The sequence below is a fragment of the Stegostoma tigrinum genome, chromosome 3, assembly GCF_030684315.1.
Source record: "Stegostoma tigrinum isolate sSteTig4 chromosome 3, sSteTig4.hap1, whole genome shotgun sequence".
Lineage (NCBI taxonomy): Eukaryota > Metazoa > Chordata > Chondrichthyes > Orectolobiformes > Stegostomatidae > Stegostoma > Stegostoma tigrinum.
In genome coordinates, this window is record NC_081356.1 from 102,834,939 (window position 1) to 102,852,646 (window position 17,708).

Here is a 17,708-nt window from a genome sequence, read left to right on the forward strand (position 1 = left end):
AAATACTCCAGCCTGCGCAGCATCATGATGAATCTCCTCTACACATTCTCCAGTGCAACTGCTTCCTCCCTATAATATGATGACCAGAATGGTGCAAAATACTTGAGCTGTTGCCTAATACTTTATACAGCTCTATCATAACTTGTCTGCTTTTTTGTTCAATACCTCAACCAATGAAGTCAATCATCCCCATATGCTTGCTTATCCACCACCCTGGTTGCGACCAAGGACCTGTGGACACGCAAACCGAGGTCCCTCTGATCCTGTGTACTTCCCAGGATTTTATCATTCAACGGTACTCCCTTGCTTGGTTAGTCTTGCAAAATGTATCACGTCACACTTTCCAAGATTAAACTCCATCTGCCACTGTTCTGCCCATCTAACCAGTCTGTCTAAATCTTATTGCTATTTACTGTACCATCAGTTTTTGTATCATTTGTGATCTTGTTGATCAAACATCCTTCATTTGAGTTGGGATTATTAAATTACACCACAAATAGTTCTGAAGAAGAGTCATTGGACTTCAAACATTAACTTCCTTGCTCCCTCCACAGGTGGTGTCAGAGTTGCTAAACGTTTCTAGGAATTTGTTTTTTTATTTATAAATGTATCATGGGCGCATGTCTAGCACACATTTGTTTTATGATCCTGTATATCAGTATTTTAATCTTAATTTTGTCACACCTGTTTGGTCATGTTCGAGATAATAGTTTGTTTTATTACATCAAGTGAAAAGTGAAAAATTGAATTCTATAAGTGTATGATTTACAACATAAGGTAGTTATTATTTAGTAGGATGTCTGGAATTGTTTCCGTTTCTTACAGATAGGATACCTGGCACATCACACTAGTCATGTATCAATTTGTATATTGGAGTTTCTCTTTTTTTTAACTTAGCTTTTGAGTCCTAATGTAAAAAGGCTCTATGTGCTCATTGATTTACAGCTATTGCATTATTTCTTTAAAAAAAACTGTAACTTTCTGTTTTTGTTTTAGAGATGAAAGGCATCAAACACAAATTAGAAATTGCTTGGATGTGTTTTCTGTATACAAAACTTGACCTTTTGTGAGCAAGCTCAACGTCTAAGTACCAACGGTTACCATTTGTTTTGACAGCAGAATTAATTGAGGCTAAAACATTTCAAATTCTTCTGTATCAAGCTGTTCTTTAGGATTGCACTCTGGCTTCAGTGCTGTCAGAAAAATAACCTGTTTTGCCTTGATAAAACAGCAGAATGATGGTCGGTTCAATGCTCTTTTTTTTAAAGAGAGAGGTTGAATAAACTTTCTGCTGGGGAAACAATTCAGAAGTGATGCACTGCACGGGGTGGGGGTCAGAATGTTCACTCACATCCAGCTGAGTTGTCAACTGGCTCTCAGCCAGGCACGCAAAGGCTTTGTTGCTTCCAGCAATGTTTGAAGCATACACAATTTAAAAACTATCCTTTCATGCACGATTTCTTGACACAAAACACATGTCATTATAATATTTGGCCTGTTGTGTGTTTATAGCTTTTGAACAATCATATTCTTAGTATTGCTTTCTTTAAAATTTTGGTTGTTCCCATAATGCAATAAATTTTGAATTTGAGGCAGTTTCAGCATAAATAACACTAAATGATTTAAAATAAAGATGGAACTAATAGAAACATTTCTAGCTAAAATAGCTATGATGTATTTTTACTGAAAGCTTCATTTTACAGTCATAAGAGATGCATTCTTACTTTTCAATCCCACTCCTAATGGAAAAAATAAGATTTCCAATTGATGGTATGGTCCTTCTTTAACTTATTCCTTATTCAAGTCTAAGATCATCAAAATTTATTCTTTTAACAATACCAGAAGATGATGTTGCTAAGACAAAAAAAGCGGCACAGGTCGGTAACATTGGGCAATAATTTTGGAAACTGTATTCAAGCAAAAATAGTAGGTTTTTAAATCCTTTTCCCAGCTACAATATTTCAGAAGATTCAACTGGTTAGTTTTATTCCTTTTATAATACTATTTTCTAGATAGATATACTGCACTCTACAGTAACGATTGCAGTGTCTTTGCTGTTTCTGTAAAGAAACTGTTCTCCTAGTACCACTCACCTGCCCTGCATTTTGTTCTTTTTCAGATAATGTTCCAATTATCTTTGAAAGCCTCAGTTAAATTTGTCACTGCCATACTCAGGCAGTGCATTCCAGATCCTAATCACCTGCTGCAAGAGAAAGGTTTTTCTTATGAACGATTGCTTCTTTAGCTAATTACTTTAAATTTCTGCGCTCTGATTCTCCATCCTTCAATGAGTGGAAACCATTTCTTCCAATCTACACTGTTCAGACCATTCATAAGTTTAAATACCTGTACCAAATCTTCTTTCAACCTTCTCCAAATATAATACCCAACACCTGCAATTGCTAAAGTCCTTTAGTGGAGGAAATCTGCTGTCCTTACCTGGTCTGGCCTATATGTGACCCCAGATCCACAGCAACATGGCTGACTCTTAACAGCCATTTGCTGTTTTAAGGTAAGCTAGTTGTAAAATTGTCAGGTCTACTCCTCTGGGTGTTCAGCTGTGTTACTGCTTGATAATGGGAGCAGGAAAGTGAAGCAAATGTTGTCTTTGCATTATTCCTACCTGAGAAGAATGAACTTGAAAGTTTTCTTTCTCTGAGAGAAATCCAGGGGGCAACACAGGAATGGAGACCAATTGCTGAGGGCACACATTGTGGAAGCAAAGCACAGGCTGTTCAGCTGTATAATTTCATCTGATCTCTTTGAAAATACATTTTATGCATACAAACCTTTAATTCCCAATATACAAAGTTAAGAAGTATTCTGACTACTAAACTGAAATGTTCTGTTTGCAAAACTGAGATGAATTTTGAAGGTAACTCCATTTTGAAGTTTCATGATTTGTTTTCTTGATTTTAGGACCTGTTGAATTTGAAGAATGTAATGTAACAAATGCTCTAGAAGGTAAGTTTTCTGCTGCTAATAAATATATACAGTTCAGTAATTTTGCTTATGATTCATAATAGCATTTGATGTTTTCCAGGTTGACTTTCAATATCTTAAGAGCAACAATTCATCTCATTCCTCCGAGTTACAGACTTCCTTCTAAACCCGTACTGCCAGTACTAAGCACTTTTTGATCGTATTTCTACAGCCTCTATTCTATATTGATCTCTACATAGCATGCTGCACACCAGCATATTTAATTACCTTTGTTCTAATTTCCGCACACCGGAGTTTCACACTTGTGCATGTCCTCCATAAAGTCTTTAAACCTTCATATCAAAGCAGAAACCAAACAGTAACAAGACAAATAAAATAGTAGGGGAGAAAAAAAATTGTTCATTGGAAGAATCCAGAGGAAGGGTGGTTTTAAGTTTTAAAAAAAAAGTCTTTCTCATTCTGCTTCCTTTCTCATTTTACCACCTTGCAGATCTCTCTAACATACTGCATTCTGTCCTTCCTCCTCAATCACCACTTTCTCCCCTCTTCCTATCACTGAACTTAAACATTCTTTCCTGCCTATGTTTACTCCTTTTCTGTTTTCTCCCCTATACCATCTTGCCCCCCCACACATGCAAGAAAAAAGTACAATTCTTCCCTCTCTTGCTGCCTTTCCCATTCGTTTCACGTGTGTGCTCCTATGCTAGTCCTCACCTTCTTCATTCTTTTTTTTTCTCCTCCATTTATTCATCCTTACTCCTCAGACAACCCAGCATGGCTGTGGCAACATGGAAAGCCACCTCTCTTCATTTGAGATATGTGAGAAATTATACTATAATAGAGATATAGAACAGTTTTAAAATGCTTATGTAATTCAGAGAAAACATTAAATAATTTATTAAATAACTAATGAGCAATTTGATTTTGGAGGTCCAAATGTTTTCCCAGATAATTAAAGAAGTGTGTTTCTTTTTGCAAGATGAGGTGTCATTTTAATTAAAATTGTTGATTGTTAAGTGTTATTTGTGATGCAGGGGTGAAAAAGATCAAAAGAAAACCTTTTGGAATACCAGGACGGATAAAAAAAGAAAAAGATACAGATTCAATGTGAGTTTTTATTTTAATGGCACAATCAAATGTTCAGAAGGTATAGATACTTCATATTCTTGAGGCTATGCAGTGTTCTTAAGGATGTTCTAATGATACCATATTTTTAAAAGTTTCTTTTTAACTGAAAATCAGACATGCTGTGGTATTATTGTTTTTCCCCACTTCAAGCTTTTACAAAGAAAGAGGTTTCTGGAATTTTGTCATTTGTGATGTTAGTTAGAGTCCCTTTTACGTCACTGTTATTCCCTGGAATTTCCACAATTCCTGGCATGAGGGCACAGCAAATAACAGCTTTAAAGATAACTCTGCTAAGCTAACTCAGGAAGACTGTTTTAAACTTAGGTATCCTGACCTATTTGCCTCAGTAAATCTGTAAAAGATTTATTTTGTCACCATTGGCTTTGTAGGATGTAATAGAAGGGGATAAGGCACTCCTAGCGAATGAGTGTATGAGAATAGATCCTAATTACGGCTGGCATTCAAATTTTGTCTTGTAAGGACTCTTAAAACTGATCCAGGCCTGTTGTAGAAGAGAGGCGATAGGAAATTGTCCAGTAAGCTCTGCAAGTTCTTATATCCTCAGTCTTTCTTCCCTTTTGATAATCTTAAAATTTTTAACCCCAGGCTTGACATGACATCATTTTTTTCTCCTTGTAATTTATTCAATCATCTGCTTTAGAATTTTCATCTTTTGCGATGTTTGATTTGTAGGCCTTTTCAAATGTTGCGCATACTTAACAGCTTTACTATAATATACCTGGCTTACAATGCCTGTAAACAAAACAAAACTGTAGAATGGGATGATATCTGGAAGTCACTCCAAAGCAATAATTCCATCTTGGTTTCAGTGGATTTTCATTTATAGTTTTATGCAGTCATAGCTGCTTAATGGAATACTTGGCTAACAACTCATTCATTATATAATTATCACATTTCTTATTAAACTGTAGCTTTTGCATCATCTCAATGAAAGTCATGCACGATCAGTTTAAATGTTTGTTCTATTGTCTTTTTCAATGCAATCCTCCAATTACTGTAATATCTGTGGATTGAAATCCAGTTCCTTTCTTTTCCTTTCTCAAGAGTTTAGAAATGTAATTTCTTTATGTATGAAATGTGTTTTATAAATAGTACAGATAAAAAATATCACAAACTCTATATAAAGTGTGGAAGCAGGCCATTCAGCCCATTAAATCCACACCAACCCTCCAAACAGTATCCCATCCAGACCCACTCCCCTACCCTATCCCTGTAACCCTGTATTTCTGATGGATGTTCCAAGTAGTTTGCACATCCCTGAACACTATGGGCAATTTGTCATGGCCAATCCACCTAACCATCACATCTGCAGATTGTGGGAGGAAACTGGAGCCCTGGTGGAAACCTACACAAACACGGGAAGAATATGCAAACTCCACAGACATTCATCTGAGGCTGGAATCAAACCTGGGTCCATGGTGCTGTGGGTAGGAGTGCTCACCACTGAGCCACTGTGTTGTCCCCTACGCACACTTTTTTTACAAATTGAGAGAAAAGTAACACGTGACATTCACAAAGTATGAATATACTTTCTAACAATATTGCAAATGTTGCTAGATTGTTTGAAATACTTTTTCTTTTGCTTTTGATCCAAATATTTGCAGCGGTTACATTTTTTCGTTCTTTCCACAGGGAATCTCCAGATGCTGATTCAGTTGTAAGTAAATCATGCAAAGCACAAATCTAATTATAGACAGTTTTTGGTCATTTTATAAAAGTCTTATTCTTCTGGATACTATAACACTTTGATAAAATGTTGCATGTATGCTGTAGGAACAGAAATATCCATTTGTAATGTTTGAGTTCACTTTATGAGAACAACTCATAAATCAGTAATTCAATAATGTATTCAGTAACAGCTCACAAAATTGACCAACTGAACAAACAGCGTCTTGATTTACATATTGATGACCACTTGCTAGATGTTTTAAATGCTATGTAGTTTTCAAGCAGCTACTTTTTGTATAGGTGTATTTCAAAAGTGTTATTGTCCATTTCAACGGTACACAAGAAATGTAAGCCACGTATGTTATTTCTGTAAAATATATTTCTAGTTAGAAAGACCTTAATACAAACTACACTCCCTCCAACTTTTTCTACTACTGCGTGGATCTCTGAAGTATTTGGTAGCCAAGACTTCTGGAACCATGCACCTTGTGTGGACCATCTGAGAAGCTGTGCAGCTTGGAGGGAAGGTCAGATACAAATATCAAAACACAATTTCAACCGACTTCACACCAGAATCCCTTACAATGACTCAATCACAAAGAAATATCACTGCTATTTTAACTCTTTTTAACGTTCTACTTGACTAACTTCTTTCAGTTTCTTTTCCTTTGAATTGTGGAAAGAATTTTATGATTTTGATCTGGATCTGATGGCTTGAACTTTAGACAATATTGATGCCTAAACTTCTGCCAGTTTTAACAACTTGAAGACTTCTATCCGTAATTATTTGCTTGAATGCTTGCCAAATTAGAAAACACAACTACTGAAGGTGACTGATGTACCTAAATTTAAACAAAATGAAAAGACTCCAACAAAGAGAAAATCCTTCTCCCTTTCGAACTAAACTTGTACACCTTTCTGAAATGAAGTTACGACAAAACTAATTGCTTAGTTCTCTTTATTTATAACACAACATTCATGTCGTAAACTCAAAAGCATCATCTTCTGTGTTAATACTGCAGTGATCCACCAGCACGTGACACTAATCATGCACTGTCGTAGAACTGATGCACGTAGGTCACTATTCCAGAATTACTTTTTGACCTTTTAAGACAATCTTCATGGAACTACTTAGAGCCAAGTGATGTTTCTGAAAGCTTTTTTCCCCCAAGGTGTGGAAAAATCAGAGGTAAAAAAAATTACCTGATCTCCTAAACTGAAAGCCTGTAATGCAAAACTACTTATTTTGTTAACACATGAAATTCTCCCAGTGTAAACAAAATCCCATTACATCTGCCAATGTAATATACTGCATCCGTTGTACCCGTTTTGGCCTCGTCTGCATCGTGGAAACCAAGCGGAGGCTTGTGGACCACTTTGCAGAACACCTGCGCTTGGTTTGCAGTAAACACCTGCACCTCTGTCGTGAACCATATCAACTCCCCCCTCCCATTCCTTAGACAACATGTCCATCCTGGGCCTCCTGCAGTGCCACAGCGAGGCCACCTGAAGGTTGCAGGAACAGCAACTCCTATTCCGCTTGGGAGCCCTGCAGCCCAATGGTATTAATGTGGATTTCACAAGCTTCAAAATCTCCCCTCCCACCACTGCATCCCAAAACCGGCCCAGCTCGTTCCCGCCTCCCTAACCTGTTCTTCCTCTCACCTATACCCTCCCCCCCCCCCCCCTTCCATCTCAAGCCGCACCCCCACTTCCTACCTACGAACCTCATCCCGTCCCCTTGACCTGTCCGTCCTCCCCGGTCTGACCTATCCGCTCCCTACCTCCCCACCTACACTCACCTGTACTTGCTCCATCCCCGCCCCTTTTAACTTGTCTGTCTCCTCTCCACCTATCTTCTCCTCTATCCATCTTTGATCCGCCTTCTCCTCTCTCCCCATTTATTTCAGAACCCTCCCCCGTTTCTGAAGAAGGGTCTAGGCCCAAAACGTCAGCTTTTGTGCTCCTGAAATGCTGCTTGGCCTGCTGTGCTCATCCAGCTCCACACTTGGTTATCCCGGATTCTCCAGCATCTGCAGCTCCCATTTATCTCTGATACAATTTTAAACCCACCCCCCCACCCTGCCATTATTCACTTTTTTTTTTCTTTTCATTCACGGGATGAGAGCATCCCTGGCCAGGCAACGTTTATTGCCCATCCCTAATTGCACAGAGGGCAGTTAAGAGTTAACCACATTGCTGTGGGTTTGGAGTCACATGTAGGCCAGACCAGGTAAGGATGATAGTTCCTTCCCTAAAGGACATTAGTGAACCAGATGGGCTTTTCCAACAATCAGCAGTGGATTTATGGCCATCGTTAGATTCTTAATTCCAGATATCTGCCATGGTGGGATTTGAACCCAGGTCACCAGAATGTTATCTGGGTCTCTGGATTACTAGTCCAAAGATAATGCCACTAGGCCATCTCCTTCCCCAGACATTGACTTATACACTTTAAAGAAGTCACCATGGCTAAAGAAATGCTTCCAAGTTAGTTAATCGTTAAACACCTTCACACACCCAGGAAACCCATATACAACAAGTTCAAATTCAAAAACCCAAGCATAAAAAATCAATGATGTTAAAATTTATATGAATGGCACACTTTGAAGAAGAATATTCAAAGAATAGTGTTATAATTTATTCAATAATAGAACAGCATAACTATAAATTTTGACCAATCTAATGCTTTATTTAATGATTCAGCTCGTAGACTTTCCTCCTTACAGTATTCGTAGGAACTGCTGATACTGGAGAATGAGATAATAAGGTGTAGAGCTGGATGAGCACTGCAGGGCAAGCAGCATCAGAGAAGCAGGAAAGCTGATGTTTCGGGTCTGGACCCTTCTTCTGAAGAAGGGACCACACCCGAGACGTCAGCTTTCCTGCTCCTCCGATGCTGCTTGGCCTCTGTTCATCCAGCTGTACACCTCCTTACAGTATATTGTCATTACTATTGTGATAGATGCAGTTAGCAGACTTCTGTGAGATGATGGATAGTACTTTTATTTAGGGGAGGGTAGACAATTAGACTGCATTATGTGCAATTAACAACCACAATATTTATTCCTCTGCACATTTTTGCATACGATAAAATTGAAAAAGAAGGGATTGTGTACATAGCTGTTTTAAAGAAATTGCATAATCATGATGGACTAAATGTTTTTAAGAAGAATACCCTTTATTGCTACTCTACAGAAACTTTTATTGCTTTATTTTGTCTTTCTTTTTCAAACAAAAATTGTCTATGCACTTTGCATCTTCTGCTAGAGCCTCACAGTGATGGCTACCAAATATGTAGGTCTGGATTTCGGTCTAGAGATTCGGCATGTATTTTGAGTTGAGGGAGCTGTTGCTGCTGGTTTCCTGTACGTGAGAAGTTGTTGTGTAAGCGGTCTTCTTTGAATTGCTGTAATCCTGTTTTAAAGTGTGATGTCCAGAATTAGAACATAGTACTACAGGTGAGGTTGAACCCAGTGATTTATAAAGGTTCCTTACTTTTGTATTTAAAGTAATTGGTTGAAAGGTTAGATGGAAAATGAAGAAAAATGTTTTCACCCAGAGAATGGCAGGGGCCCGAAACTCTTTGCCTGAAAGTGTAATGGAGTTAGAAATCCTCAATCATTTAAAAAGTACTTAGAAATGTGGGAGTGCTGTAACTTTGCAGATCTGTGGACAAAATGCTGGATCTTTTGGATTAGGATCGGTGGCATTTAAGGTTCAAGATGATCTGGGTGAATAACTAGGAAAAAGCTGCTCCTTTGGCTAGAGGTTGAAAACCAAAATACATCAATTTAAGTTGAATGTCAAAGTACCACAGGTACAAAAGGCACAAGTTTGCAGACAGTCCAAAACTTGGAAATGTTGTAAATAATGAGGAGGATAGTTTAGCGCTTCGAAAGGGCAGACAAGTTGGTGGTATGGGCAGAGAAGTGACATGTAAAATTTAATACAATGAAGAGTGAAGAGATTCGTATCAGTATGAAAACCACAGAGACAATGCAAAACAAAAGATTTAGTTTTAAAGGAGTCACAGGGACAGAGGAGCCTGGGTGTATTATACACATACCTCATTGAAGGTGGCAGCTTGAGAGTGCAGCTAATGAAGTTTACAGTATGCTAATATGTATTAGTAAGGATATAGAATATAAGAACAAAAGAAGTTTATGTCCAACCATTTATCTATAAAATACTAGTTTGGCCTCAACACAAGTATTCGGCCTCAATTAAAGTCTTGTCTGGTGCTGGACATCACATTTCTGGAGGGACGTGCTGTAAAGCTTGATGCAAATGGTGTTAGGTGAGGAACTTCACTTAGATCGATTGGAGTAGTTGATTTGAGCCAGTTCTCCTTGGGGAAGAGAAGGTCGAGGGGCAATTTGATAGTTATCTAAAAATATGGGACATGAATAGAGTAGATGGAGAGAAACTTCCTTTTAGTGTAATATTGAGAACCAAAGGGGATGGATTTAAAATGTTGGCAAATGAAGGAATAGTGGCATGAGGCAAATCAATTTTCTCAGCAGCTTTTGAAATTCTGAAATACACTGCCTGATTATTGTGATGAGGCAGAGTAAGTTGACACTTTGAAAAGTGAATTGGATCATTGAAAAGGAAATACATGCAAGGCCAGAAGGAAAAGGCTGGACGTGATGTCAGTTTAACTGCTTCTTCCCAGGGTCAGCACAGTCATGACTATCTAAATGGCCTCCTTCTGTGTAACTATTTTGTGATTTTTTTTTTATTATTTGCTTGAAAAACTTTCTAATGTAGTATGTGATTAGGATAATTATTTACTCCTCCTAATTCACACATTTGCAAAAATATAGGAAGGATGAGCCGATGAGCCAGGGAGCCCACAACCAGGGATCACAACTTAAGGGTATATGATAGGCCATTTAGGATTGAGATGAGGAGAAATTTCTTTACCCAGAGAGTGTTGACCCTCTAAGATTCTTTGCCAAAGAAAGCAGTTAAGGCCAACACAAGGAAGAGTTAGAGAGTCACAGAGTCATACAGCATGGAAACAGACCCTTTGGTCCAACTAAACCACGCCAACCATGTTCCCAAACTAAACTAGTCCCACTTGCCTGCAATTTACCCATATCCCTCCAAACCTTTCCTATTCATTTACTTATCCAAATGTGTTTTGGATTGTGGCTTGAGCATATGCATGAATACATGCAAGTCTGAAGGAAAAGGTCTAATGCCTTCCATCCCCACTACCTTTCTCAGGAGTGTTAATTAAGAAAACTTCCATACTTACACAGCCTCATGTAAATTTTAAGGTGTTTCCTGAATTTTCAATTCAGACAATTTACTCGTTAAATTTAATCATTACCTAGAATTCATGCAAGAATTATTCTAACTGGTCTCTGATCTATTGCCCCACTATTTAAAGAGCAACTACTACCTAGTAAATTTAAATTAAAATCAAAAGGAGTGGTTACGTGGGAAGACCAAGAACTGACACTGACAATCCAGCCTACAGAAATGTAGGGAATATACTATGAAACATGATTACGCATCACAGTACTAGGCAACAGCCAATTAGAAGCTATTTCCATGCTGCTAGTTCCATTTTAAATGTTGTAACTGTACCTGCATCCACCACATCTTCTGGCAGTTCATTTCATACATGAACCATTCTGTAAGAGAAAAAAGGTTGCCTGTCATGCCCTCTTTAAAACTTTCTTATCTTACCTTAAAAATGTCTCCTAGTTTTGAACTCGCCCATCCTAGGAAAAAGACTCTTGCTGTTCACCTTATCTATGCCCCTCATGATTTTATAAGCCTCTATAAGGTCAAAACTCAATCTCCTACGCTCCAGTGAAAAAGGTTCCAACCTATTTTTGTGACTCAAACACTCCATTCCTGATCAACAGCTTGGTAAATCTTTTCTGAGCCCTCTCCAATTTAATATCCTTCCTATAGCGTGGAGACTAGAATTGCACACAATATTCCAGAAGAGACTTCACCAATGTCTTGTACAACCTCGATACGATGTCCAAACTCCTGGGCTGAAAGACCTGAGCAATGAAGGCAAGCGTGCTAAATGCCTTCATAACTCTGTCCACCTGTAATGCAAATTTCAAAGAATCATGTATCTGAACCATTATATAATACTACTCAGGATCCTACTATTATTTGTATAAGTCCTGCCCTTGTTTGTTTTATACCAAAATACCCCCAATTATCCAAATTAAGCTCCATCTGCCGCTTCTCAGTTATTTGACCCAATTGATCAAGATCACTTTGTAATCTTAGATAACCTTCTTCAATAGTCACTATACCACTAACCATGCCTCCTATATTCTCGTCCAAATCATTCATATAAATGACAAATGAAAGTGGCCCTCATACAGATCCCTGTGAAACACTGGTGGTCACAGGCCTCCAGTCCAAAAACAGCCCTCTTCCACCACGCTCTCCACCTGCTCCAGAACTTCCAATTCCCTGGTCCCCAACACCTCATTTTCACTCTGGACATCCAGTCCCTATACAGCTGCATTCCCCATGCCGATGGCCTAAAAGCCCTCCGCTTCTTCCTGTCTCACAGACCCAACCAGTCCCCCTCCACTGACACCCTCATCTGCTTATCCGAACTCGTCCTTACCCTCAACAACTTCTCCTTTAATTCCTCCCACTTTCTACAGACAAAGGGGGTGGCCTTGGGTACCCGCATGGGCCCTAGCTTTGCCTGCCTCTTTGTAGGGTACGTGGAACAAATCCTCTTCCAAAGCTACACTGGCCCTAATCTCATCTCTTCCTCCGTTACATTGATGACTGTTTCGGCGCTGCCTCGTGTTCCCATGAGGAGCTCGAATAGTTCATCCACTTCACTAACACCTTCCACCCCAACCTTAAGTTTACCTGGGCCATCTCTGACACTTACCTTTCTCTCTCCATCTCTGACATCCACCTGGAAACTGATATCCATTTTAAGCTTACCGACTGCTACGACTACCTAGAATACTACTCCTCTCACCTACCTTCCTATAAAAATGCCATCCCCTCTTCCCAATGCCTTTGCCTCCACCACGTCTGCTCTCGATGAGGTGTTCCGCTCTCGAACATCCCTGATGTCCTCTTTTTTTCAAGAACCCTAACTTCCTCCCCACAGTGATCCAAAATGCCCTCGACCGCGCCTCCCACGTTTCCCGCAACTCATCCCTCACACCCCCTATCCACAATAATAACTAAAACAGAATCCCCCTCATCCTCACATACCACCCCGCCAACCTCCAAATTGAACGCATCATCCTCCGACATTTCCACCGTCTGCAATCTGACCCCACCACCAAAGACAGTTTTTCCCTCCCCAACCTTATCTACCACTCTCTCCATGACTCCCTTGTTCGCGCCCCACCACCCCGGCACTTTTCCCTGCAACTGAAACAAGTGCTATACCTGCCCCCTCACCCCGATCCCAGGCCCTAGAAAGATTTCTCACATCAAACAGATGTTCACCTGCATATCTGTCAATGTGATATACTGTATCCGCTGTTCCCATTGTGGCCCCCTCCACATCGGGGAAACTAAACAGAGGCTTGGGGACCGCTTTGCGGAACACCTACGCTCTGTTCACAACAAACAACTACACCTTCCAGTTGCAAACCATTTCAATCCCCCCCGCCAAACTCCTAGGATGACATGTCCATTCTGGGCCTCCTGCATTGCCACGATGATGCCACCCGAAAGATGCAGGAACAGCATCTCATATTTTGCTTGGGAACCCTGCAGCCCAAGAGTATCAATGTGGCCTTCAAGCTTCAAAATCTCCCCTCCCCCGACTTCATGCCAAAACCAGCCCAGCTACTCCCTGCCTCCCTAACCATTACTCCCATCTCAGCACCAGCACCACCCCCATCCCCTACCCACAACCCCCCCCCCCCCCCCCCCCCCCCAATCTGTCCGTCCTCACTGGTCTGATCTATTTCTCCTCCTCCTCCCCCCAACTCCCCACCTACATTCACCTTCACTGGCTCTAACCCCGCCCCTTTGACCTGCCTCTCTCCTCTCACCCTATCTTCTCCTTTATCCATCTTCGAGCCGCCTTCCCTGTTTCCCAATTTATTTCAGAATTCCCTTTCCCCTCCCCCATTCCTTAAGAAGGGTCCCGACCCGAAATGTCAAGCTTTCCTGTTCCTCTGCTTGGTTAGCTGTGTTCATCCAGCTTCACACTGTTAACTCCTCCACCACAGTTGGTCTCCTACCATTAAAGCATGAAGAGGAAGCAAGAATGGAGTACTGATTTGGAAGCCCAGACATGACCATATTGAAGGGCTGAATGACCTGCTGTATCTGTTTTGCATTTCTGTTTGCAGGACTCGGGGTTAGGGAAGAAATTTTGGACTAACAGAACTTATCTTGCAGAGACCTGGCAAAGACAAGGGACCAAATAGCTTCCATTAAAACAACAAGCATTCTATCATTCTGAAATTTGCCCCATCGACATTATTTCAGAGTCCTGATGCTGTGTGACTTGAAAATAAACTTGCACGGGATGGTGTTTCTGTGAGCTTGATGCGTTATTCTTTGAGTTACAGATTTGAAACATGCTGTCAAAGGAGCCTTGATAGTTCGTGCATGCATCTTGTGGTTGGCACCCTCTGTAAGAAAGGTAGCCTGTAACAGTGGTGGTAGATGTTTAAGTCTGTGGATGAGGTGCCGATGAAGTGAACAGCTGCTTTGTTCTGGATGGTGTTGAACGTGAGTGTTGTGGAGCTACGATTGTTCAGGCAAGTTAGAAGTGTTCCAGAACATTCTTGACTTGTGACTTACAGGTGGTGTATAAATTTTGGGAAGTCAAGTAGTTGGAGATTTTCTGCAAATTCCCAACCTCTGGTCTGTTCTTGTTGCAGTTCTTGCGTGATTGGTGCAAGTAGATTTCTGGTGTCCCTTCGGATGTTGATTTTGTAGGATTCAATATTGGTAATGATGTTTAAGTACACATGGGTTCTATCTTGTTGGAGATGGTCTTTGCCTAGTAGAAATGTTTGTTGCCTGATCAAATCAAAATAGTCCTTGCTGACACGTACTGCTTCATTATCTGAGGAATTGGGAGAAGTTAGGATAGATTAGGAAAGATTGATACACAAAGGTACCTAATACACTGATCATTGAAAGTAAGCATCAGATATAGGAGATAGTTAGGAAGGCAAATGGTATGTTGGCCTTCATTGCAAGAGGATTTGAGTACTGGAGCAGGGAAATCTTACAGCAGCTGCGCAGGGCCTCAGTGAATCCACACCTGGAGTATTGTGTGGAGTTCTCATTTCCTTCCCCAAGATGTGCTTGCCAAAGAGGGAGTGCTGCAAAGGTTCACCAGACTGATTCTTGGAATAGTAGATTTGTCAAATGAGGAGAGTTTTTGGGTTGACTGGGCCTTATTCAGTAAAGTTTCAAAGAATGTGAGCAAATCTCAATGAAATGTAAAAGCATTCTGACGGGACTGGGTAGACTGGATGCAGATCCAGAACAAGGTCACTGGCTGAAATACCTATGAAATTCTCGATCACAGAAGATTGCAGAGATGAAATCACAAAATAAATTTAAGGAAGAAGTAGATTCCTAGAAGCTAAAGGTGTCAGCGATAAGGGGAGTGCATTGGAGTATGATGTTCAGATAGAGAATCAGCCATGATCATGTTGAATGGCAGAATAGATTATGTTTCTATGAATTGAGCGCTGTAACCACTGCAGACCTCCACTTCTGACCAAATGGTAGAAAAAATGTCGTTGTCAATCAATTAAAATGGTTGAATCTAGGATAGTCCCTTTAGAAATCTCTGTATCAGTAACCTGGGTCTGAGAAATGTAGAGAAGGCAGGTTCAGTCGAGGCGTTCAACAGGGCATTAGATGGTTACTTACATAGAACTAATGTGCAGCATTACGTGGAAAGAACTGGAGAATCACACAATGATGTAGCACTCATTCAGAGAGTTGGTGCACAATGGGTCTCCTGACCTGTAATGATTCTGTGGTCAAATGTTGCTTTAATAACAGGGGTACATCTCACATCTGGAATTCAGTGCATTTGTCCATGATTGGTCTAAGGCTTTAAAAAGGCCTTGAGTTACGTAGTTGAGGAAGAACCCAAAATAAGTATCACTGATTGGGTTATTGTTGAGTAATGCAGCTTGATAGAACTGTCCCATGCAAACTTCCATCACATTCTTGATGATTGAGAACAGATTAATGGGTCTTGATTGGATTTTTCTGGCTCTTTGTGCACATGATACTACTGGGCAATTTTTCACATCTTTAGATAGATACCAGTGCTGTATCTGGAATAGCTTAGCTAGAGGCCTGCCTCATTTTGGAGTAGTATTATAACCACAATGTTGCCAGGTTCTGTAGCCTTCTCTGAAACCCTTGAACTTGACTGTTTCTTGATATCACCTGTCATGTCACAGGCAGCCTAGTAGGCTGGATTTCATTTGGGGACAGATGCCTTGTAGAAGTTGGGGAAAAAGTGAGGCTGGGGTAGGTAAGACTGCATGGCAACTGGCAGAAAAGGCGTATTCAGTCCTGATGTGGAAGTGGAATTAGATTAGTGAAGGACAGGAGATGGGAGAAGTCACAGAATTTCAGAATTGTTACAACACGGAAGGAGGACGTTTTAGCCCATTGTGTCTGCACCCTCCTATTACTTAGTGCTAATTTATTACCTTTTTCCCCATGTCCCCCACACCATTTTTTTTCCCCATAAAATGCTTTTGAATGTCTCCATTGAACCTGCCTCCATAATATTGATAGACAGGGCAATAATTATTCACTTTCGTCCATTGCCCTTGCTTTGTTTGCACATCACTTTAAAACCTATGCCCACTTTCTGTTTTTTTTTAGCTTTTACAGGCAGGAATAGCTTCTCCCTACTTACTGTATGCAGCCTGCTCATGATTTTGAAAACCTCAATCAGATCTACTATTTTTATTTTTTCTCCAGGGAGAACAATTTCTTAAGCCCAACGTAACTGAATTTATCATAGCTGGAACCATTCTCGAAAGTTGCTGCTATACTCTTTCCAGTGCATTCACATTTTCTTTTAATGTGGTGGTCACAACTGTGAATTGTACTACACCGAAGGCCTCTCAGGTGTCTTATACAAGTTCAACATTATCTTACTGCTCTTATACTGACTGCCTCTATTAATACAGCTGAGAATACTATATACTTTATTTGCTGCTCTCTCCACCTGTCGCTTCAACAATCTGTGCCATATGCACCCCCTTTAGAATTGTACCCCCTATGTTATATTGTCTTTCAAGTTCTTCCAACCAAAGTGAATCACCTTTATATTTCTCTCACTTCTTTTACTTTCAACCACATCTGCCACCTATCCGCCACTGCTCCAATTTTTGTTTGTCCTTTTGATGTTCCACACGGTCTTCCTCACAGTTTGCAGTTCTTTCAAGTTAGTGTTATCTGCAAACTTTTAAATTGTCCACTTCATACTAAGGTCCTGATCATTAATGTATATCAGAAAAAGCAAAAGGTCCCAGTATTGAGCCCGGAAACTCCACTACAAACTTTCCTCCAACCCGAAGATATCCATTGACCATTATATTCTGATTCCAATTACTCAACCAATATTTAATATTTTGTATCCATGTAGTTTTTATATCACACCTTTATAATTTTCATCAAGTCTTTTGTGTAAAAAAAATTTCAGATTCATTAATTGAATTCAAATTCACCATCTGTTGTGGTGGATTTGAGCCCAGGTACCCTAGATCATTTTCCTGGATCTCTGGACTGCCAACCCAGTGATGTTGTCAAGATACCACCTGCCACAGTGAGGTAGTAAGGTCCTACTTGGTGTGTGGTATTAGCAGTTGCTTCTGATGATACTGGAGTTGGGAGTAGGTAGATGGTGCACGTAAGCTTTTTGGGCTTGGAGGGGAAACAGTCCTCCTTGACCATAAATGATGCTGTACTTTCAC

At 40.2% G+C, this 17,708-nt stretch overlaps 1 protein-coding gene across 3 annotated transcripts in view; it reads left to right on the forward strand.

Annotated features, from left to right (window-relative positions):
• fcho2 (FCH and mu domain containing endocytic adaptor 2) overlaps positions 1 to 17,708 on the forward strand; it is a 178,973-nt gene that overhangs the window by 73,125 nt on the left and 88,140 nt on the right. For all 3 annotated transcript variants that reach the window (XM_059644794.1, XM_059644795.1, XM_059644796.1), the window contains exons 9-11: positions 2,920 to 2,964; positions 3,978 to 4,050; positions 5,725 to 5,749. In XM_059644794.1, coding sequence (XP_059500777.1) covers positions 2,920 to 2,964; positions 3,978 to 4,050; positions 5,725 to 5,749 — 143 coding nt within the window. The remainder of the gene's footprint in view (positions 1 to 2,919; positions 2,965 to 3,977; positions 4,051 to 5,724; positions 5,750 to 17,708) is intronic.